At 42.6% G+C, this 25,315-nt stretch overlaps 2 protein-coding genes across 3 annotated transcripts; both read right to left on the reverse strand.

The window, feature by feature from the left end:
- Positions 1 to 10,346: 10,346 nt before the first annotated feature.
- LOC123997389 (membrane progestin receptor alpha-like) lies at positions 10,347 to 16,278 on the reverse strand. The gene is made up of 2 exons (XM_046301561.1): positions 16,141 to 16,278; positions 10,347 to 12,702 (listed from the first exon to the last, which is right to left on the reverse strand). The coding sequence occupies exon 2, from the start codon at positions 12,694 to 12,696 to the stop codon at positions 11,632 to 11,634; it is 1,065 nt and encodes a 354-aa protein (XP_046157517.1). The 5' UTR covers positions 12,697 to 12,702; positions 16,141 to 16,278; the 3' UTR covers positions 10,347 to 11,631.
- Positions 16,279 to 19,319: 3,041 nt separating this feature from the next.
- Positions 19,320 to 23,097, reverse strand: LOC123996540 (stathmin-like). 2 transcript variants are annotated; one of them, XM_046299950.1, is made up of 5 exons: positions 22,415 to 23,097; positions 20,849 to 20,892; positions 20,472 to 20,638; positions 20,123 to 20,314; positions 19,320 to 19,933 (listed from the first exon to the last, which is right to left on the reverse strand). In XM_046299950.1, the coding sequence occupies exons 2-5, from the start codon at positions 20,862 to 20,864 to the stop codon at positions 19,874 to 19,876; spliced, it is 435 nt and encodes a 144-aa protein (XP_046155906.1). In that variant the 5' UTR covers positions 20,865 to 20,892; positions 22,415 to 23,097; the 3' UTR covers positions 19,320 to 19,873. The 2 variants fall into 2 exon arrangements, with proteins under 2 accessions (XP_046155906.1, XP_046155907.1); XM_046299951.1 differs by lacking the exon at positions 22,415 to 23,097 and adding an exon at positions 21,794 to 21,936.
- Between the last annotated feature and the right edge of the window lie 2,218 nt (positions 23,098 to 25,315).

The following is a 25,315-nucleotide window of genomic DNA, read 5'->3' on the forward strand; positions in this document are numbered from 1 at the left end:
TTAGGGTTTGGCTGGGGGAAGGCGGTCATTGTAAATAAATAAAAATTCTTAACTGACTTGCTTAGTTAAATAAAAATAAATTAATAATACATGTCCTCAAGTGCCCCAGCCAGATCCCAGACTTGAACTTGATTGAACATATCTGTAGAGACCTGAAAATAGCTGTGTAGCGACGCTCCCAATCCAACCTGACAGAGCTTGACAGGATACAGGTGTGCCAAGCTTGTAGTGTCATACTCAAGAAGACGTTGAGGCTGTAATTGCTGCCAAAGGTGCTTCAACAAAGTACTGTCATGCCGGTGATAGAGGACCCAAAAGCGACTTAACAGAAACAGAGTTTATTCAAGTCCAAACAGGGAATAACAGAAATCCTCTAGTCTGTAGAGGGGAATAACAAGAGAAGCGGCCACAGACTGCAGGTCGCTTCGGGTAGGCGCAGGCCGTAGTTGACAGAGACACCTGCTCACACGCAGCATCTGATGAAGGCAAAAAACACGACAGGACAGGGCGAAACACAATCACAGCACGGTGAATACTAAACAAGGAACCGACGGGACAGGAACGGAACACAAAGGAATAAATAGGGACTCCAATCAGGGGAAAGGATCGGGAACAGGTGTGGGAAGACTAAATGATGATTAGGGGAATAGGAACAGCTGGGAGCAGGAACGGAACGATAGAGAGAAGAGAGAGCGAGAGAGTGAGAGAGGGAGGGGAGAGAGAGGGATAGAAAGAGGGAAAGAACCTAATAAGACCAGCAGAGGGAAACGAATAGAATGGGGAGCACAGGGACAAGACATGATAATAAATGACAAACATGACAGTACCCCCCACTCACCGAGCGCCTCCTGGCGCACTCGAGGAGGAATCCTGGCGGCAACGGAGGAAATCATCGATGAGTGAACGGTCCAGCACGTCCCGAGACGGAACCCAACTCCTCTCCTCAGGACCGTAACCCTCCCAATCCACTAAGTATTGGTGACCCCGTCCCCGAGAACGCATGTCCATGATCTTATGTACCTTGTAAATAGGTGCGCTCTCGACAAGGACGGGAGGGGGGGAGGGAAGACGAACGGGGGTGCGAAGAAAGGGCTTAACACAGGAGACATGGAAGACAGGATGGACGCGACGAAGATGTCGCGGAAGAAGCAGTCGCACAGCGACAGGATTTGACGACCTGGGAGACACGGAACGGACCAATGAACCGCGGAGTCAACTTACGAGAAGCTGTCGTAAGAGGAAGGTTGCGAGTGGAAAGCCACACTCTCTGGCCGCAACAATACCTTGGACTCTCAATCCTGCGTTTATTGGCGGCTCTCACCGTCTGTGCCCTGTAACGGCAAAGTGCAGACCTCACCCTCCTCCAGGTGCGCTCACAACGTTGGACAAACGCTTGAGCGGAGGGAACGCTGGACTCGGCAAGCTGGGATGAGAACAGAGGAGGCTGGTAACCCAGACTACTCTGAAACGGAGATAACCCGGTAGCAGACGAAGGAAGCGAATTGTGAGCGTATTCTGCCCAGGGGAGCTGTTCTGCCCAAGACGCAGGGTTTCTGAAAGAAAGGCTGCGTAGTATGCGACCAATCGTCTGATTGGCCCTCTCTGCTTGACCGTTAGACTGGGGATGAAACCCGGAAGAGAGACTGACGGACGCACCAATCAAACGACAGAACTCCCTCCAAAACTGTGACGTGAATTGCGGGCCTCTGTCTGAAACGGCGTCTAACGGGAGGCCATGAATTCTGAATACATTCTCAATAATGATTTGTGCCGTCTCCTTAGCGGAAGGAAGTTTAGCGAGGGGAATGAAATGTGCCGCCTTAGAGAACCTATCGACAACCGTAAGAATCACAGTCTTCCCCGCAGACAAAGGCAGACCGGTAATGAAGTCTAAGGCGATGTGAGACCATGGTCGAGAAGGAATGGGGAGCGGTCTGAGACGACCGGCAGGAGGAGAGTTACCCGACTTAGTCTGCGCGCAGTCCGAACAAGCAGCCACGAAACGGCGCGTGTCACGCTCCTGAGTCGGCCACCAAAAGCGCTGGCGAATAGACGCAAGAGTGCCTCGAACACCGGGATGACCAGCTAACTTGGCAGAGTGAGCCCACTGAAGAACAGCCAGACGAGTGGAAACAGGAACGAAAAGGAGGTTACTAGGACAAGCGCGCGGCGACGCAGTGTGCGTGAGTGCTTGCTTAACCTGTCTTTCAATTCCCCAGACTGTTAACCCGACAACACGCCCATAAGGAAGAATCCCCTCGGGATCAGTAGAAGCCACAGAAGAACTAAACAGACGGGATAAGGCATCAGGCTTGGTGTTCTTGCTACCCGGACGGTAAGAAATCACAAACTCGAAACGAGCGAAAAACAACGCCCAACGAGCTTGACGGGCATTAAGTCGTTTGGCAGAACGGATGTACTCAAGGTTCTTATGGTCTGTCCAAACGACAAAAGGAACGGTCGCCCCCTCCAACCACTGTCGCCATTCGCCTAGGGCTAAGCGGATGGCGAGCAGTTCACGGTTACCCACATCATAGTTGCGCTCAGATGGCGACAGGCGATGAGAAAAATAAGCGCAAGGATGAACCTTATCGTCAGACTGGAAGCGCTGGGATAGAATGGCTCCCACGCCTACCTCTGAAGCGTCAACCTCGACAATGAATTGTCTAGTGACGTCAGGAGTAACGAGGATAGGAGCGGACGTAAAACGTTCTTTTAGAAGATCAAAAGCTCCCTGGGCGGAACCGGACCACTTAAAACACGTCTTGACAGAAGTAAGAGCTGTGAGAGGGGCAGCAACTTGACCGAAATTACGAATGAAACGCCGATAGAAATTAGCGAAACCTAAAAAGCGCTGCAACTCGACACGTGACCTTGGAACGGGCCAATCACTGACAGCTTGGACCTTAGCGGAATCCATCTGAATGCCTTCAGCGGAAATAATGGAACCGAGAAAAGTAACGGAGGAGACATGAAAAGAGCACTTCTCAGCCTTTACGTAGAGACAATTCTCTAAAAGGCGCTGTAGGACACGTCGAACGTGCTGAACATGAATCTCGAGTGACGGAGAAAAAATCAGGATATCGTCAAGATAGACAAAAACAAAGATGTTCAGCATGTCTCTCAGAACATCATTAACTAATGCCTGAAAAACAGCTGGCGCATTGGCGAGACCGAACGGCAGAACCCGGTACTCAAAATGCCCTAACGGAGTGTTAAACGCCGTTTTCCACTCGTCCCCCTCTCTGATGCGCACGAGATGGTAAGCGTTACGAAGGTCCAACTTAGTAAAGCACCTGGCTCCCTGCAGAATCTCGAAGGCTGATGACATAAGGGGAAGCGGATAACGATTCTTAACCGGTATGTCATTCAGCCCTCGATAATCCACGCAGGGCGCAGAGTACCGTCCTTCTTCTTAACAAAAAGAACCCCGCCCCGGCCGGAGAAGAAGAAGGCACTATGGTACCGGCGTCAAGAGACACAGACAAATAATCCTCGAGAGCCTTACGTTCGGGAGCCGACAGAGAGTATAGTCTACCTCGAGGAGGAGTGGTCCCCGGAAGGAGATCAATACTACAATCATACGACCGGTGAGGAGGAAGGGAGTTGGCTCGGGACCGACTGAAGACCGTGCGCAGATCATGATATTCCTCCGGCACTCCTGTCAAATCGCCAGGTTCCTCCTGAGAAGTAGGGACAGAAGAAACGGGAGGGATGGCAGACATTAAACACTTCACATGACAAGAAACGTTCCAGGATAGGATAGAATTACTAGACCAATTAATAGAAGGATTATGACATACTAGCCAGGGATGACCCAAAACAACAGGAGTAAACGGTGAACGGAAAATCAAAAAAGAAATAGTCTCACTGTGGTTACCAGATACTGTGAGAGTTAAAGGTAGTGTCTCAAATTTGATACTGGGAAGATGACTACCATCTAAGGCAAACATGGGCGTAGGCTTGTCTAACGGTCTGAAAGGAATGTTATGTTTCCGAACCCATGCTTCGTCCATGAAACAACCCTCAGCCCCAGAGTCAATCAAGGCACTGCATGTAGCACCCGAACCGGTCCAGCGTAGATGGACCGACATAGTAGTACAAGATCTAGATGAAGAGACCAGAGTAGTAGCGCTCACCAGTAGCCCTCCGCTTACTGATGGGCTCTGGCCTCTTACTGGACATGAATTAACAAAATGTCCAGCAACTCCGCAATAGAGGCACAGGCGGTTGGTGATCCTCCGTTCCCTCTCCTTAGTCGAGATGCGAATCCCTCCCAGCTGCATGGGCTCAGTCTCAAAGCCAGAGGAGGGAGATGGTTGCGATGCGGAGCAGGGAAACACCGTTGATGCGAGCTCTCTTCCACGAGCCCGGTGACGAAGATCTACCCGTCGTTCTATGCGGATGGCGAGAGCAATCAAAGAGTCCACATCTGAAGGAACCTCCCGGGAGAGAATCTCATCCTTAACCACTGCGTGGAGTCCCTCCAGAAAACGAGCGAGCAGCGCCGGCTCGTTCCACTCACTAGAGGCAGCAAGAGTGCGAAACTCAATAGAATAATCCGTTATGGACCGTTCACCTTGGCATAAGGAAGCCAGGGCCCTAGAAGCCTCCCTACCAAAAACTGAACGGTCAAAAACCCGAATCATCTCCTCTTTAAAGTTCTGGAACTTGTTAGAGCAATCAGCCCTTGCCTCCCAGATAGCTGTGCCCCATTCTCGAGCCCGGCCAGTAAGGAGTGAAATGACGTAAGCAACCCGAGCTCTCTCTCTAGAGTATGTGTTGGGTTGGAGAGAGAACACAATCTCACACTGCGTGAGAAAGGAGCGGCACTCAGTGGGCTGCCCGGAGTAGCAAGGTGGGTTATTAACCCTAGGTTCTGGAGGCTCGGCAGGCCAGGAAGTAACAGGTGGCACGAGACGTAGACTCTGGAACTGTCCAGAGAGGTCGGAAACCTGAGCGGCCAGGTTCTCCACGGCATGGCGAGCAGCAGACAATTCCTGCTCGTGTCTGCCGAGCATGGCTCCTTGGATCTCGACGGCAGTGTAACGAGCGTCTGAAGTCGCTGGGTCCATTCCTTGGTCGGTTCCTTCTGTCATGCCGGTGATAGAGGACCCAAAAGCGACTTAACAGAAACAGAGTTTATTCAAGTCCAAACAGGGAATAACAGAAATCCTCTAGTCTGTAGAGGGGAATAACAAGAGAAGCGGCCACAGACTGCAGGTCGCTTCGGGTAGGCGCAGGCCGTAGTTGACAGAGACACCTGCTCACACGCAGCATCTGATGAAGGCAAAAAACACGACAGGACAGGGCGAAACACAATCACAGCACGGTGAATACTAAACAAGGAACCGACGGGACAGGAACGGAACACAAAGGAATAAATAGGGACTCCAATCAGGGGAAAGGATCGGGAACAGGTGTGGGAAGACTAAATGATGATTAGGGGAATAGGAACAGCTGGGAGCAGGAACGGAACGATAGAGAGAAGAGAGAGCGAGAGAGTGAGAGAGGGAGGGGGAGAGAGAGGGATAGAAAGAGGGAAAGAACCTAATAAGACCAGCAGAGGGAAACGAATAGAATGGGGAGCACAGGGACAAGACATGATAATAAATGACAAACATGACAAGTACTTCGTAAACTTATGTAAATGTGATATTTCCTTTTCCCACTCAATATTCAAATGCCAATATGCATTATACAAATGGTGGCATAGGCCAAATATGATAACACAACAACAGATGGCAGCAGCTAACTACTGTAGCTAGCCAAATAAAACAAAATGTTTTTCTAAATATTAGCTAGCTGGCTAGCATTTATGAGGCCAGCAAATAGTTCCTCTAGCGCTAGGAACGTATTTAGTCCAACGTTATCATGAAAATCTGTCTCTCGGTCCCAAATAACACGTTTTCTGGAGAATTGCGTGAGGAGTGCTGATCACGTAGCACACTGTATGCACTTGCCATAGCCTGATTTCATCCAGACTGAGGAGAAATGCATCCTTGACCACCTCCTGAAGTGGTCAGACAGATCTGAACACAATCAGACCACAGAGCAAAGCACTCAACCAGTCTTTTCAATGCGATATTTGTATTCTGATAGCAGAAGTCACATATAAGTGTCATTTAAATGAATTTGTAATGACTAGTTTGAACAGTACACGAATTGAGCGAGTTCCTTCCTACACATATCTTGGTATCTGAAACATGTTACTGAGCTGGTGAAGAAGTTGAAGTTCAAGGTTGGTTTATTTTACAGAAACAAACATGTGTCGTGTCTTTACTATCATTAAATGAAGAATTTTAGTTTTTATAAAAGTTTCTCTGTAATTAGTATTACGCGATAAAACTGATTAATCATGTAACTGTAATTAACTAGGAAGTCGGGGCACCAAGGAAAATATTCAGATTACAAAGTCACAATTTTCCTAATATAACTTTTCAGAATATTTTCTTATCTGATCAAAAGTCTTCTGATTAATGAATTCTTCTTTACCTCACGTTAGTCTCATTCCAAACATCGTAAATTGTTAGTTATCTGCACGAACCCAGTCTTCACTATGAGTCATCCATACATCAATTGTCTTAAATCATTTATTTATTAACTAACTAAACAATCACAGAAGTGCACACACAAACAAACAAAGTAAATATGGTTACAAGAAATGATAGGGGAATGTGCCCCAGTGGGGTAAACCGGCATCGCGGCTTGCTGTACAAAAGGGGAGTGAGGGTCGACTGAGATAAGACAACACACAGTTGATAATTATAACAATTGAAATGCTCATCCTTTGCACATGAACGCTCACTCATTCTGGAACAATTGCAATCAATATATATATTTACGTTCATTGTGTCGTCGGGGATCTCTGTTGAAAATTTAGTTTCTGTTGGAGAGTTTGTCCGCCCTCTCTGTCGTGGTTAGAATGGATAGTTCAGAGTGACAGTCATTCAGGTTGTTATGGATAGATGTTTCGGCGGTTGTCGGTCTTCGTGTTCAATGATACCGAATTCCTAGCTGCAGACTAGTAATTCATATCAAAGACTTGTTCTTATTCTGTCAGTATCGATAGGGTCAGAGTTAACCACGTGGGATGGTTAAAAGATTCAGCAGTCTACTCAAACGTTTGTCCTCTCGCAATTGAGGGAAACATGGTCAGTTGAGAAATTATCAAAGTGGGGGTTTGCCAGACCCTAACTGGGCTCATACACGGTCCTCTGATTTAGTTCAACTCAAAAGGGAATTGGAGTTTCCTTCATTAAACAGTCCAAAATCACATTACACAATTTTATAAACAGTATCATCCTCACTCATTCATCTTATACAACAATTATATGTAAACCTCATATCTGAGGCTGTTATATAAACACCGTTATGGTAATGTGGTCGTATTGTCTTCCATGAGTTTCACCAAATTGTACCAAATGGACCAGTTTGTAGCTGGATTCTACACCGATCTGTTATACCTTCTCCAGAACATAAATGTTGTTCGGACCTCAAGTTCTGTGAAGTGGAATAAATTCCTTTGTTCTCTATGAAAATTCACTCTGTCTGTATACTGTGGCCATGAGGAGATTAATATCCTCCAGGAATGTACGACCTCTCTCTGACCACAGCAGCCTGTGTGTAGGAGACAGGGAGAGGGGGATGGGGCTTGCTGTACCCAAAGAGGGCAACATCATGACACATGTCTGACTTTTGTTAAAGGAAGGAAATTGTCCAGGCCACTTAAATGTCTATTTTAGACTATGGGGATATTATCTATATGCATGCAGCATCATTTACATATAAAGGGTGCAAAACAAAAAAGCAGCTTTACCCAACTCTGTGGAGACCAGAGGGGCCTCCAGTGCTATCCAAGCCTGAGACCGGGTTTGATCATTTGTATGTCTAAATTGAATTAATGATGATAAGATACATAGGAAGTTTCTGCATGAGTGCTTTGTTGATAAACACAAGAAAATGCTGCTCATCTGTTACATACATCCAACCCAATTTTTGATTGAAAAAAAACAAAATGGTGAGTTCTATAACCATCACCAGTAATAAACCTAAGGGCACAATGGAAAACAGCATCTAGTTGTTTATGTGAAACAACTTACAGAGCTCTCTAAAATGAGATCTTCTGGGGCCATTGGCCAGTTCAGAGTAACGTTTGTTTTTCTTAATATGTTTTGTAATTTTGTACATTGTGTTTGTTTGATGTATTTATTCAGGGCGTATTAATCAATAAACACAATAGCTACATAGACTGTGATTAAATGTGTAATTCGGTCTACAGTTGCATAGGGCTGGACTTACACAATGCAAACCTGCATAAAACAAGCTCAGCCCTGTGAGTTTTATTGTCCAATCATGTTGCTTTGTCTGTGTATAGGAAACCTCCCTAGTCTTTATTTTAATATGAACAAGTACAAGGTTGCTGCAGTTTGACATGGTTTTCACCCTCCCCCAAGTTCAGGAGTTTTTTTTAAACCATGTGACCTGATAAGAAAAACTCTGGTCCCATCCGAGCCCATATTCAACCTTTTTGCAACAGATTAATCACGTCATACTGTCTATTGTTTTATCTGGTTAGGTTATCAGATCAGGAAAAACTACAAGATTTCTGACTAAAAATGGTAACCTTGCAACCCTGGGTAGAACCGTATCAATGCTGATTTAAAGATTCCCTGCCTTAGGTTCTGTGCAGTATAGTGAGAGTCAGTAGTATCAAGGTGAACAGTTATCTGATTCAGAGTTGGTTTGTGTTAGGAATGGCGCTTACAGTGGTAGTTTGGATACTAGGGGTTTTATTCTAGTCATTGCAACCCCTTTATCAGTGAGACCATAACAATTCAAATTCAAGGAACTGCCTAAATAACATAGTGTCTTAATAGGGCGTTGGGCCAGCACGAGCCACCAGAACATTGTCCATGCTCCTTGGCATAAATTCTACAAGTATCTGGAACTCTATATGAGGGATGCGACACCATTCTTCCATGAGAAATTCCATGATCTGGTGTTTTGTTGGTGGTGGTGGAAAACGCTGTCTCAGGCGCCACTCTCGAATCTTCCTTAAGTGTTCAATTAGGTTGAGATATGGTGACTGACATGCGCGCGCACACACACACACACACACACACACACACACACACACACACACACACACACACACACACACACACACACACACACACACACTTACTTTAATAAACCCCATATGCTCCTTTGAGACTCCTCTTTCAAAGTCACAGAGCTCTCTTCTTCTAGCCATGGAAGCCAAAATAACAGGCAACTGGGAATTTTTATACATGACCTGAAGTATGATGAGGTGTTCATTGCTTAATTAACTCAAGAACCACATCTGCGTGGAAGCAACTGCTTTCAATATACTTTGTATCCCTCATTCACTTAAGTGTTTCCTTTATTTTGGCAGTTACCTGTAAATCAGTCATGATTTAACCTTTCCGTCACCTGTTAGATGTTAGCCTAAGCTTTGTAGGTGACATTATCAGTGACTTTGACTGAGCCCAAACCCAGCTTCAACCTTTTTCCTCCAAACATAATGATGGTCATTATGGCCAAACCGTTCTATATTTGTTTCATCAGACATTTCTCCAAAAAGCATGTTCTTTGTCCCCATGTGCAGTTGCAAACCATAGTCTGGCTTTTTTAGGGCGGTTTTGGAGCAGTGGCTTCTTTCTTGCTGAGCGGCCTTTCAGGTTATGTCGATATAGGACTCGTTTTACTGTGGATATAGATACTTTTGTACCGGTTTCATCCAGAATATTCACAAGGTCCTTTGCTGTTCTGGGGATGATTTGCATGTTTCACACCAGTACATTAATCTCCTGGAGGCAGAATGCGTCTCCTTCCTGAGCGGTATGACGGCTGCGTGGTCCCATGGTGTTTATACTTGCATACTATTGTTTGTACAGATGAACGTGGTACCTTCTGGCATTTGGAAATTGCTGCCAAGGATGAAACAGACTTGTCTACAATTTGTTTTCTGAGGTCTTGGCTGATTTCTTCTGATTTTCCCATGATGTCAAGCAAAGAGACACTGAGTTTGAAGGTAGGCCTTGAAATACATCCACAGGTACATCTCCAATTGACTCAAATGATGTCAATTAGCCTATCAGAAGCTTCAGCTGGAATTTTCCAAGCTGTTTAGAGGCACAGTCAACTTGGTATGTAAACTTCTGATCCACTGGAATTATGATACAGGGAATTTTAGTTAAATAATCTGTCTGTTAACAATTGTTGGAAAAATTACTTGCGTAATGCACAAAGTAGATGTCCTAACAGACTTGCCAAAACTAAAATGTAAATGTATAGTTTGTTAACAGGAAATTTGTGGAGTCTTTTAAAATGAGTTTTAATGACTGCAACCTAAGAATATGTAAACTTCCGACTTCAACTGTACATACCCAACCATACATATACAAATGTACAAACAGTAAGTCACCATACTAAGTATTAAGACAGCCCTTTTGTGAGTAAAGTCAAGTCCATGAAAAGACTGAACAATACACACAAAGGCATTGACATCATTGGGTGTGAAAAGGCAAAAGCTGAAGTTCCATCCCTTTGAATACAAAGGAATATTATCACAATGACAAAGAGACATCATAGTCATCTTGGGCACATAGTTCCATCCATTTCTTACGCCAACTATCCTAAGAGTGCCAGCTTTGTTCTTTGACATGATCAATCCACATGTTAGTAAAATGGCCAATGTATGTGTCTTAGAGGAGAAATGTTCTGTTTGGTTTGCAAATTATGCGCGGTATGCCTCTAGCCCAGTCTAACTGCCAGTCTATTATATCTGACAGCGCGTATAGGCACCTCAATCAGTGAGCAAACCCAGCTTTGGAGAAAATGGGCAGAGAAAATGGTAGCTAAAACAGAGAGAATGAGTAGGGGAGACAGCATTTGGAGGTGTCGACTGCAGCTCACTGGAATATCATGAGATAACCAAGGAATAAAAAAAAGAATACTGGTCTTCTTTAAGCATTAACATTTGACTTGGGAGTCAAATAGCTTTGAAACTCACATTGTACTTTTAAGAAATAAAAGCTGGTGTGAAATTATTAAACTATTGTAATTATTTATTTGATGATCCACTTAAGGTAAGGGTATTCTTTCCATTCTTTCCTGCATACCTCTATTGAGTCATGACTGGTCATGACTGGTGTTGGTCAGTGTTGGTCAGTCTGTACAGTACAGTATGTAGTCAAACAGTCATTCAGACTAGCTAGCCAGGTCATGACATGTGATCTCACAGTAGAGAGTGCAAAATGAATAGGATTATCAACACAATAAAAAAGTCTCAATTCCGACCTTCATCTTAAGTGCAAAGATGTTATTTGGAGTGTTCCAGGGACTGCTTTTGATGTGACAGACAGAAACTACCAGGATCTTTCTGTCTTCCTGGAAGGTCAACATCACAAGACAGTCAATGTTGCCAGTTTAAAATGTCATTTGGCAGGCCACAAAAAAAAAAAAAAAAAAAAAAAACAGCAGGTCACTGTTTTTACAAAATGAACAGTCTAATTGCTTTAATCTCTTGTCTTTTTTTAGCTTTCCAGTGTAAATCAGATTAGTCTTTCTCCCTTATCCTCCTTTCTCCCTCTGTCCTGACAGCTCCTACTTCTCTTTTTCGCACAGTTGCGCCTGCACACGTTTCCGCACGTAAAAGGCAGTGAGTGCGCTGCAGCATGCCGTGAAGATGAAGAGCGCCACTGCATCATGGGCCAGGTTGCCGTGGAGACGCTCGTAGAGGGGCCTCCGGTCAATGTAGTCTATGCGTGTCGCCTCGATCTGCACCAGGGTGCACAGCACCAGGAACACGTGGAAGATCTGGTGGCCCTGGCCAATGAAGTCACATCGCCCGGGCAGCCAGCGCTCTGGGTGGGGGCAGGCAAAGAAGTATGCGCTCACCAGGAAAAAGATTACCTGGTAGCGGTGGTAAGCCACAGCCTGGTTGGAGCAGCCCCCCTCCTGCTGGTGGCAGCTGTAGATGCGGTGCAGCACGGGACTAATGTCCAGGCAGTAGGCCAGGCCCGAGGGCACCACCTGGAACAGCTTGTGGGCAAATTTGGGCAGCCTCGGGCTGGCATACTTGCCGTAGCAGCAGCCGAAGCACGAGAACCAGGCTAGGAACGCTGCGGTGGGCAGGAAGATCCCTCGCACCCGGGTGTGCCAGCCCTCCTCGATGGCATAGTAAAAGTGGGCCAGGGCGCTGCCATACTGGTAGATGGCCACGCCCACATAGTCCAGGAAGTAGAAGGTGTAGTGGGAGAGCTCGGACTTGGCATTGAGCAGGTGGGCCAGGGCACTGCACGACAGGTAGGTGAAGGCTGAGAGGAGGACAATAAACAGGGGCTGGGCATGGGGGTCACGGAGAAAATCCACTGTCTCGGACAGCTCCTGGCACTTGACCAGGATGATAAAGGCGGCGAGCAGGTGGGTCCAAACGTTGAGTGCCTCGTTGTGCCTCTGGAAGAGGGTGAGGAAGTAGTAGCGCCAGCTGTGTTCCGGCTGCCTGTAGCCTCCAAGGATGTGAGGCTCACGGAACACCCAGGGCACATCATGGGCCTTCACGGTGCAGGGCAGAGTAGGGAAGGCCGACTCGAGCAGCTGAGGAATCTGACGCAACTGTTGAGCATTGATGAACAGGCGACCAATCTGCTCCATCACCACGGTCGCCATGGCAAACTAAAGACGGAAGATGAGGGCAGAGAATGAGTTCACAGTCAGTCAATAATATCTATCTGGCCATGAGCTGTCATTTCTGATAAACAAGCGAGAGGATTTAGACCCTAATCGTGTGTTGCATGATATTACAATGCTTTGCTTTTTGGCTTTGGCTTAGTAATGGGGATGGGTGGAGGGGGTAGTTTAGCTTGTTAGATTATTTCATTTAACACATCTTTATAATGTCTACATTGGATATAAAGCAGTGCACTTTTTAATATTATATGCAATTTAAAAGTTTTATATCATGAAATTTCAATCTGAAATATTTTGGACATCAAAGCAAAGGATGTTTAACATCTCGGCCCGTGTTTTATGATTCTGATTCTTCTTCTTTGAGTCAGAAAAGGATACTCATATGATAGGTAAGATATAGCCTACAAAACTTTGCAGAGAGCCTATCCAACTAACACTAATTGAAAAATATATATAAAATACTGGAACCAAGACCTAAAAAGAACTGTTGAAGCATAAATAACAAAATTACAGCTAACAAAAATGTAAGCTTAATCAAGTATAAACTAATATATAGAATATATTATACAAGAGACAAAATACACAAATTCTACAGCACAATGGTAGAGTCATGTCTTAAGTGTAAAACAAACGACTCAATAATTCATTCCTTCTGGGAGTGTTCTAAAGTCCAACAGTTATGGGCGGAGTAAGAAAGTTGTAAGAACGTTTAAGAGGTTTGTTATCGAGGTAGACGAAGACGAACCAGTTCAACATGTCGCGGAGAACATCGTTAACCAGAGCCTGGAGCACAGTAGGGGCGTTGGTATGGCCGAATGGCATGACCAGATACTTATAGTGACTGCCGGCCGTGTTGAAGGCAGTCTTCCACTCGTCCCCTTCCCGTATCCGCACCAGGTGGTGGGCATTCCGTAGGTCTAGCATGGAGAACACAGTGGCCCCCTGGAGCGGGTCGAAGGCCGAGGAGATAGCGGTTCTTCACCATGATGTCGTTGAGACCACGGTAGTCGATGCACGGGCACATGGTTTTGTCCGTCTTCTCTACAAAGTAGACCCTTGCTCCGGCGGGGGAGACAGAAGGACGGATGAACCCTGCAGCTAGGGAGTCCTCAATGTAGGTCTCCATAGCCTTGGTCTCCAGATCCGCAGAGAGAACAGTCGTCCCCGGGGCAGAGTGGTGCATGGGAGAAGGTCAATCCTGCAGTCATATGGTCAGTGCTGCGGAAGCGAAGTGGCCCGGGCCTTACTGAACACCTCCCGGAGGTCCTGGAATGGGGAATGGCGGAGAGATCCGGGGCAACTTCCGAGCCCCCAGGAAGATGTCCTGGGGCAGGCTGCACTGACTTTGGGAACTGGGGATAGCAGAACGGGCGAGGAGAATCCCAATACCACGGGAATCTGAGGAGACTTAATGAGCAGGAACTGCATCGTCTCGCTGTGGTTCCCTGACACGAGTAGGTTGATGGGGGTAGTATTGTGGGTGACCGGGCCTATAGAGCGCCTATCCAGTGCTCTAATATCCATGGGAATGGAGAGGGACTGTAGGGATATCCAGCTCGGATGCCAGGGTAGCATCCATGAATACCCGGGGAGATTTCGACTGGTTCTCCCACAGCAACATGGCATGAAAAGGGATGGGAGTAAGGGGAGAGGAAACGTTCTCCCACCAGAGTACTCGCTCCTACCGGTGAGCCTGGTCTTTTAGTGGACAGGTGGGGACGAAATTACCAAAATCTCCTCTCCTTCCTACAGTGGTTCTTCCTGTAAAAGTTACGTCATACTGCAGCACACCTTGCTGGCTGCTGCAGAATCTAGGGCACTTTATTTAATTGTCAACCATTGTTGCTAATTCTAGTTAGTGCTAGTTTGACCACCAGAGGGCATCTTTGAGAAGCATTTAAAAGTCTTCAATATTGGCTGTACTAGAGAATTGCAAACCTTTTTTTGTAATAACGTAGTATAGGGGATTGAGAGATTGCCAATACTGAGAGAATGCCAAGAGTGTGCAAAGCTTTCATCAAGGCAAAAGGTGGCTACTTCGAAGAATATAAAATATACAAAATATTTTGATTTCTTTAACACTTTTTTTGGTTACTACATGATTCCTGTGTAGCTCAGTTGGTAGAGCATGGCGCTTGTAACGCCAGGGTAGTGGGTTTGATCCCCGGGACCACCCATACGTAGAATGTATGCACACATGACTGTAAGTCGCTTTGGATAAAAGCGTCTGCTAAATGGCATATATTATTATTATATTATTCCATGTGTTATTTCATAGGTGTGATGTCTTCACTATTATTATACAATGTAGAAAATAGTAAAAATAAAGAAAAACCCATCAATGAGTAGGTCTGTCCAAACTTTTAATTTGAACTGTATGTCTGTGTTGGTGTTTTTGTCTTTTTTTATGTTGAAGGTTGGGCATTAAGTCCCAGCCAAGGTAATGTCTAGTTTAGTGGATATATATCTGTGAAATGTTATGTTGTCTATTGTCTTTTGTCTATGTCTATTGTCTAAAATCTGAAATAACATAAGTATTTTAGGCTACTTATGTACTGTATTTTCTTATGTATTATTTATTTTCAGTGTCAGCAGTGCAAATATGTAAATGCTGTAGCCTAGGCCTACACACGGGGTGCATATTAATAGCCTTCAGTAAATTAAACAGCTTCCTCAAACTCCCTCTTGTTACTTCATTTGCATGCATCTACAAAGAGCAGAGCAAGCGAAAGAATGCCTATTCTACTGAGAATTGTATTGCCCTTGTCCTTCCATGACCATGCAGGCATGGAAAAGGTTAAGGAGACAAGAGGAGACCACGTAAATTACTGAGTGCTAAGGAAAAATGGTATCATAGAGCAATCGTTGAATGGGAAGAGAATTATGTAACATATTCCCCATCCTGCCGGTCTCCACCCTCAGATTTGTACATTGGTTGCATGCCTAGCTGTCTTAAAATATTCATGGCTGAAAAATTCCTCGAGTATAAACGAATCCAGAAGCTTTGAGACTATAGAATGGTATTCTAATGTACATTTTTTGTTCAAGACATCCAACAATGAGGCCTATTTTAGCCTACTAGCTAACAATCGATAATTGCATGGAAACGACTGATCAATATGTTATCCTAATTATCGACGTAGCCTAATATGAACACAAATTGGGTATTTCTGTAAAAAGACAGAATTAAGCCGACATATGATCAGGGAGGGGTAAACTGCATACAGAATAGACTTCAATTTCCCATTCTGACAGCTGCTCTATTACATGTTATACGAGATGTACTAAAACAGAGTCTTCTATACAAATGCACATTATTAAAATGGTCTATCGGCATGCACATTGACATTTTATGCGACCATATTCTGGCGTGGCCATAGTGCTGAAAACCATAATAAATAAAGAAATAAGAAATAAACCTACCTGAAGAAGGCAAACGCAGTATCAGTGCAAATCCTTGAATAGTGAATCATTTGGATTATTCATTAATACATCAAATATAAATAACATTGTTTGATCAATAAAATTACTAAAGTATGATTATTCTTGTGCGGGTGGAGCGCCCGTCTGATTTTTATCAAGGCGCAATCGGTAGTCAAAGAGCCACGAGCCATTGACAAGCAGATGTTCTAACCAATCAGCAGTCAGATATGATGTTTTGTTCCTGTGTTTTCATCCGATTCTCACCAATAGCGTAGGTCTTATTTGACTGATTGCACACTGTCAGGGAATGAAATGCAGTGTGTGCTCTGAAAATGAAGAATCACCCATTCACCATAAATTATGTATTTGTCTTACTGATTTGAAAGTATTTTGGAGAGCTGTGTGTGTGTGTGTGTGTGTGTGTGTGTGTGTGTGTGTGTGTGTGTGTGTGTGTGTGTGTGTGTGTGTGTGTGTGTGTGTGTGTGTGTGTGTGTGTGTGTGTGTGTGTGTGTGTGTGTGTGTGTGTGTGTGTGTGTGTAGGACTATATTTATTGGTACAATTACTTTGCTATTTCCTTTTAGCAAAGCTAGATCACTATCAGCTGTTAGCAGCTGTTTGGTTCCCCTCTTAAAACAATAATAGGCTTTGGCATTGACACTTTGTTGTTGGTATTTATTACAGTGTCATTTCATTCTAATCCATTCATGATGTGACTTTAAATGTGGGTGTCTACCAGAGTGCTAAACCAATAGATATAGGCCCACAGTAGCTTTGCAATGGAAACTTAAAACTCAGAAGTTAGCCCACATGTGCAATGACGAACTCAACACAAGTTTGGCTCTTGATGAGAGACCTATTGTTCGTTTACCACCAATATGGTTCACAGTAAACTGAAACTAATTTGTATATCAAGTCAGGCAAATTTTTTGAATCGCTCCTTAGTCCAGTCACTGTATAAAGGCTCACATTTCCCCTCCTCCCACGTTGTGGGTACCATTGACAATGTGTCTTTGTATGAAACACTGTGGATGCATCTGTGAAAGGCTTGCATTGTATATACTCAGTCAGACCCAGCCCAGACCTTCAAAACAATTCGCAGAGGTGTCTCAGCTGTCTCCCCTTCTGTGAAGGCTGACAATACCACCTGCTGAGACCTCTTTATGTGGATGGTATTGTACAATACAAAAACGTTATTGTACAATTACATAAAGTGCACATAGATGTGCACAGCCTACTGTCATATGGTGGATATCTTTCTCAGACTTAACAGGTGTCTCTAAAACAATATAGGCAAGAGCCCGACCAGAAATTTCACACAAGATTAACACATTCTGTTTGCAATTTCAACATGTTTCATGCTTGGTATGTGACTTGGTAACCTGTTTCCAATACATTTCAAATGTATTTAGGAACAAAAAATGCACTCCAAACTAACTTTTCAGGTGTTTGTTTAAGCAAAGATAGGGTAGAAAGCGTATTTAGTGTGTTAAAAATCTATTTGTGTACCAATTGTGTAATTATTGTATTTCCACACATTTGTATCATGTACATTTCCCGTCGGAGGGGACCCTTGTTGATGAATGGTACAGTACCTCATCCTCGTTGCTTTTTTTATTACTCTAGAAATGTATGGCTTATTTTAGAACTTGCTCAAAGTGCAGGTCTCATACTTGTTGAAGCACAGATGAGATGGGGGAAATATTCAAATGTCTTTTGTTGCTTGGAAGGACTTATACAGTAATATATGCTGTTTATCACATCTGCCGATACCTCCTTACTATAACATTAACGATTAGCATGACAAATGATTGTGAACATAGCTTATATAGAGGTGCTATAGAGGTGAGGTAGGTTAACTATAAAGGGACCAGAACATGATGTCCAAGAATTTAGGCTGACCACAGACTTCTCTAAATAAAATGTATTCAGCCTCCTAAGGTTGAAGAGGCACTGTTCGTCACCATGCTGGCATTGCGGAGGGACCATCTGTGGCCATACAATCAGTAGGCTTACTACATACCAGCACTCTGTAACCGTAGGCACCAATTCAACCAAATTTTAGGCCTGAACGGCAAACCTCCCAGTTCCAATAGAATATGGCATTTGAACACTTGATCAGTGAAACAATTCAACAAAACACATTATGTTAATTTCATTGTTTATAATGATAAAACAATATTACTCATATGCCCAAAAGACAGTCTATACAGTGCCAAAATGTGTGAAAGAGAAATCTTAATTTCATCTTCCAACTACTGTTGCTCTACATTATAGCTTTGCGCTATTACCACTCGGTGTCAGTAGTCAAAGGAATGATTTGCCTTTTTTTACTGTAGCAGTTCGTTATATTTACCAGTACCACTATCAAGACCTTATATCACAACATAGATGGAATGAATAACAAGAACATCTAGATAAAAATTATGATGAGTAAACAAACATGGCAATTAACTCTATCCAATCTTTAGGTAAAAGATGAAGATAACATAATTGAAATTCTGAGGGTGATATAATTACACTATTCATCCACTATGCTGCATCTACTATGTTGTGTGATCCATTTGAAAATGACCATCACATTTTCATGACGAAATGAGAATTACCAAAATGGAATTACTAAGTGTAGTCTCTGTGTGCACCAATACAGAAGGTGTGTAAGTAAATGTCTGCAGCCCAAAAGCCACAAGTAAATGAAGACCATTAGTAATCCTTAAGGAGTCTATTGGCTAAGTAACATAATAATAAAAATCCCCATCAAAATCCTTCAGTTTAAAATAGAGATCAGTTTTTTTGTTGCATGGGCTGCGTTTAAATCCACCACATCCGCCTGTAGGCCTTCTGCAGCTGCGGTGGAAGGTGGCTCAGCTACAGCGGTGTTCATCAGATCAAGAGACATCTCAAAAATCAGTCTACTCACAAAAACTTATGTAGCGCCTACAAACTATTATGACCACTCTATGAAAAAGGAAGACTCACGTACACGATGGTGTTCTCCATTTTGCTCTACGCCCCCCCCCCCCCCCCCCTCCGGGACTTGTCTGAAGGTAACCCATACAAACGAATAGAAGTATGGAGGTTGTTTTATGACAACAAAAATAAGGGATTAAATGTGTTAATACATATATTTCCTGAGCTTTCTTATATCTCCTAGATATAGAACAGACACTTCAAAACCTTATTCCTTGTGATTCATTTTTTAATCATTTTTGAATGCCATTTATGAATGTGTTATTCAATGCGTTTCTATGGGCTATATAGTAGTAAAGGACAAATTAAATATTATTAAATCAAAATCAAATAGGCTAAATAATCCATGGTATGACCATCTTTAAAAAATAAAAAAAATGTTAGCTTAGTACCCCCCCCCATAGCGGCTAAGACTTTTAGAGGTTTTAAAGAACAATTGCAACTTTATTAAGATCAGATAAACGCAGTTTTACAAGGTACAAGGATTTACTTTTATTATGCAATTCACAATGATAAGGACCAATGCGTAGCAGTGGCATGCTTCCTTATAGGTAAAAACGCTGCTTATTTCAAAGGTCATAAACTGCAATACACAAATCTACCAGAGGTGGGGGAAGAAATACTTACACATCCACAACAAAAGCAACAATGGACAGCCTAACAAATCCAAACAGGGTGAATAACAATGACAAATATAATACTGTCATTGAACAGAACAAAAAGATATCTTTGCACAAGTTTTTTTTTTATTATTACAAAAGAAAATCAGTTCTCCCCCTCTGGTTTTGTTTCCTTTGCCTTTCGTACCTCCTCAAGCTTCTTATCCTAGAATGAATAAAAACATGAAAATCACATAAGTTATCCTGATTAGTTAAGTATAACTTTGAACAGTGTACATGGAATTTCAACCTACATCCCATTTCCATAACCTGGGCCTTTCAATTTGAAATTCTCTCTTAAGTTCAGGATTGCAGAAAATGATGTCAAGATGACTGAGAAAAATGGCAGGCCAACCTTCTCCTTGAATTTCTCATTGAGTGCTGCCATTCGTGCCGTGCGATTCTCTTTGTTGGCTTCCATTTTCTGATTGAGCTTCTCCTCTGCCGTCTTGCTGAAGTTGTTGTTCTCTTCCATGGCTTTCTTCAGAACTTCCTTCTCGTGCTCTCTCTTCTCAGCTAAGTGCTTCAGCACCTCTGCCTCATGACTCTGATCAAATTAGAAAATCAAAGTCACACAGTAAGTTAGTGGTAGGCTAGTAGGACCAAACCTGTGCTAGAAAATAATAAAATATAAATGAACTAAACCTGTAATGTGGATGCGGCTCCATTTCCTGATACTTATTTGTGTATATCTGACTAGGTACCTTGCGTCTCTCCTCTGCAGCCTCCAGTTTCTTTTGAATCTCCTCCAGGGACATCTCCTTCTTCTCCTTCGGGGGAGGTAGGGGGATTTCACCCTTGGCATCGGGGGCCAAGATTACCTCAAATGCTTGACCTGAAGCACGTTTGTCCAACTCCTTGACCAGGATCTCTGTGAAAATAGTGAATCCAACAATGTTGATACAAGTATGTATCAAACTGATAAACAATACAATAGTGTAGCTGATTGCATAAAAGTGACTCCAAAATTTACCATTAATTTCTATTGGGCACTAAACAAAAACAAAAAATGTGTAACTGTCCCAATATTGTTGGAGCTCATTGTAATAGTGTAATAAAGGCCTGTCATGTTAACACTTACCTCCAGAGGATGCCATTTCAGCAGAGTACTGAGGGTTGCTATGCCTGGGAGGAAAAATACAGACAAAGCCATAGGTTTAATGACAGAAAGACAATACATCAAAGATGCATCCATGCGCTAATCAGAAATGAACAGAAACACGGATTGAAAAAAGCAATGACAACTATTGATTCTGAAGGTGGAGAGCCATTGATATGTGCCAAGTAAGAATTCAATTGAGGTTATTGCTGTCTATAAAATGACCGTTGGAGATGGATCACTTATATTAATGTTAGACATATAGCATGAATGGACGTGATACAACAAATGATTGAGAATAGGTTTCAAAGTAGCCTTACTGCACCTGTTCAAAACAAGAGCTGGCAAATGTAAAAAATAGTCTATTTCAATGGAGACAAAAAGGGCGTGGAAATTAAGTCCTCCCCATCCTTGTTAATCAGGAACAAATACCAGAGCATAAATGAAGCTTACTAAAATATAATTTCTTCTACCTTGCCATTGGCATGGCAATAACATGTCAGCAGGTAACGTTTTCTTGCTCAACATTGGATTTGACTATTGCACAAAGACAATAAAGCACCATTGTGAATACAGGTCAGAGAACAATATGAACTTAGCGAGGTGTGGTCTGAATTGCCAGTCAGATTGAAGAGCATTCAAATTCAATCATTGCTATTATTGAGTTAAAGCCAATTCCTAGCTAAAGGTCGAGGCGTGCCTACGTTCAAAACAAGAAACCAACACTAGCAAAGGCTGAATACAAACGACCAACAGTAATCGCAACCTATTCATGTCGATGACAGCATGACAGATTTCAATTTCATAAAACAAAAACAAATACTACACAATTAGGAATCATTACAGTATTAAAGATTATACAATATCACACATTAACTTGACATAGCTAGACAAATGCCACCGACACTGATATCCATCTCAACCCACCTTCAAATGCACGAATAGCAAACTGGTGCTGAGGAGACAATGGACTCGGCTGCACTGTCAGCTCAGCAGGGGCACAGACACTGGCTAACAACCTGAATAAATTAGCTAGCTATCTTAACAGTTGGCGGACTGAAGCCCCTCTTCACATGTAAGTTAAAGCACAGCAATGTGTCCTTAGTGGGGTCGAAAGTCAATGTTTAATCGTCGACTGACGACATAGGAATTGGGAAAAAGCGCAGACGAGTGTGATCACACCCACCTAGTCTCCATCACCAGAGTAATGCGCTGGGTAGCAAAACCCGCCCAAATGTTTACGTTTAAGATTAATACAATAATGTATTGTATAATTTTTAAAAATTGTGTAACGTGGAACTTAGAAAAAATCCAAAAACTTGTGACCAAAAATAAAACCGAGCAGTGTGCTAAAGTTAGCTTAGGGCTCGTTAGCTAGCTATAGCAGCTGTTCAGGGCAGCTAGCTTACATTATATGATTCTCAATTACCATACATTTGTAATGATAACTAAGTTACTTACACCAAAAATGGCAAACATCACTGAACGCGTAATGACTGCCATCAATATATCTCCAATGATTCCCGTTAAAAGCGTTATTTTACCTACCTTCAAATGCTTACAAAGTGGTGTGGTCGCGCCTTCTTCACTGCCTTCCTCAGCACCAAAAGCGCAACGAAAAGGAACGAAGCACTAAAGTCAACTCGTCACATCTCGTGCTCTACTCCAATTGGTCCTAATCGTCCAATCAATAATGTCGATTTAGGGTGCAATCGTAAATTAATGTTCTCTATCTACTCCGATGTCAAAACTCTCTCATTTGAGTATGCCAGAGAGCAGAATACCTGATGAATTTACGAACGCGTAACACCGTTGAATATGACAGGTGTCAATAAAGGTTTGCAAAAAAAATGAAATCAAATGTTGCTAGCAGCACAGATAGTCACTAACGCTATTGATAGCATGAAAACAGCCTAACTAGCTCTGATAGGGCGATTAAAATGATCAGTGAGGTGTTCTCATTTGTGTCTAGAAGTGGCTAGCAAACTAGTCAACTTTAGCCAGTGAGCTTGGGCGCTTGACTGCCATTGTGAGGTCAGAACGCTCAGATCAACCCTACTTCTTGGCCAGGGCGTCCAGTGTGCGCTCTGGGAGCGAAACGCTGTGCATTTACGAACGGACCCTAATGTATCGAGGTTCTCAGCTGGAATGAAAACAAAAGCATGAGACATCATCAACATAAATAGTTACGCTATCGAGCTTTCTAACCCTATCACTCATTCTTCTAAACCCACTGGCGCAACATCGCGAGGACTTTCGGGAACGCAGGCGAGGTCTGGCGAGGGTTCCGGTGTTGTGCGGTTAAGCTCCCCCGTGCCAGAATCCCCCCATCGCGTGAACGCGCGCGCACTCAATTCTTCATTGCAGCGACTTGCTTGCTAGTTGTGATTTCTGATCACGTTAGGCTGCGTTTATTTTTTTTATGTCGGTTTGTTCGCGGTGGAGGCACTAGTAATGTCTGCAGTTTTCGGTTTGGCTATTTGTTTCAAGTCTATAAATAAATATCTTTGCCAAAATTCGTCATCTCTCCCATGTGTTATTCGAAGAGTAGTTGTTCTGAAATGTTTATTGGTTGCCTACATTTTACTCCCTCCTCTATGTTTAATATAACACACATACATTCATTATTAATTGTTGTTGCCTATCCTGATGTGAAGTTTGTTCTATAGAAAGTATTTAACTCTTATGTGTGCCACAGAAAGTATTTGACTCTAGCCACACAATTAAGGAGATTGGAAGGGGGGGGGGGGATCTTTCTCTGTGATCTACAATTGTGTCATTCTTGAAGTTGTCTTCTCTTTTAGGATTCAGTGGATAATTACCAATACTTTGCTGTGTACTGTTGCCTAATTGGTTGAATAAGTTGAGCTGCAGGCTTCATAACTGCAAAGTCCCTTGTTGTTTGTAAATGGTGATTCAATAACCACCTATTCAAAAACACTTTGATACTGATTTACTTTTGTACTAAGAATACATTATAATAAAAACATGTTTGTTGTCCTTTTACTCTAGCAGTGAACAGGTTAGGTAGCAGTTTTCTACTCATCATATTGAATATAATATACTGTATAAGTTACATTTTAGAATATGGTAGATTCCATCATGTAATATGACATCTAACATAACATATATTCATGGTTTCAGCATATACTGTACAAATTGATAACTTCGATTCGCTAAAGTTACATTGATTCTCCCCTGATCCTCTTTATTCTCCCCTGTCCTTATTTCTAAATTTAGTTAACCTCAAATGATACAACAGGTTTGGTTTGTCTTTTTAATCATAAGATATGGTATTGTCTTGCCTCACAGATATCATGATATACAATAAACACAGAATGAACTGATTTATTTTCCATCACTGTGGCTTGTCCAAAATCCATGCAACCTCATACACATACAGACACACTCTTATGACTATAGTTCTTCTGACTGTAAGATGATATGGCTACACTGCTATGAACAACACACTGTATATTATCAGTATCACAGTTGTGGATTATAAAGATTGTAATGATAAGTTTGTATTTACATATGTCACCATGTGTTTTCCCCAAAAATATATAAATGTGGTTGTTTTTCTGTGCGTTGCTAAAGCCTCTTTTTTTTGTGAAAGAGTGCTTCATTTTAGTGTTAATGGCTTTTATACTGAAGAGTACTTTATATTATTTTTTCAGTGTCACAGCATATCATGGGAGACGTCAGGCCTACCTACCCTACGCGATACAACTAATTTGCATTTGACCTATCAGTAAAGCAACAACAAGTGCTTAATTGAAGTGCTTATCCAAAGTACACAACTTGCATAAATGTCATAACATTGCAGATTATTACAACACAGGTGATTGATTTAATTTCGAAACATATGTTTTCAGAAGAATGGATCCTGCAACCTATAATAACTGTGTCAATTACAAAAGCAATGGTGGCTTTCCCGTGGGCTTGACCAAGGATGAAAAAAAAGTTTTCGAAAAAAGGCCATTCATTTTGTTGTGGAAGGTGAGGCGAGACTTACAAGTACACTTTATCTGTTGATTATTCCATTATTAATTTCGTCTAAAACTATCAAACCATTATATTATCTACCTCCATGACTATAATATTTATTATATCATCTTATAGCAATTCGAAACCGTTATGACACCAAGCCAAGTTTAGTTGTTTGCGAGACCAAGTCTCGTCGTTTACACCCTATGCCTTCAATCTTCCTCAGAGACCAACCTTTTTCTAGTAATATCTTGTGTCAGGTTGATGTTGTTGTGTTCATTTGTAGTTTACAAAACATTTTTTTGATATCAAGGTAAGATCTACTAGTGTTAAACTACGATAATTTAATTTAACATTGGGATTAATAATGCATCGTTTGCATATGATAAAATAGCTTACTATCAAATCCAATCGCCTGAATGATTTATCTAAATGTCATAGTTTCACAGATGATCCTTTTAT

The sequence above is a fragment of the Oncorhynchus gorbuscha genome, linkage group LG15 (assembly GCF_021184085.1).
Source record: "Oncorhynchus gorbuscha isolate QuinsamMale2020 ecotype Even-year linkage group LG15, OgorEven_v1.0, whole genome shotgun sequence".
Classification (NCBI taxonomy): Eukaryota; Metazoa; Chordata; class Actinopteri; order Salmoniformes; family Salmonidae; genus Oncorhynchus; species Oncorhynchus gorbuscha.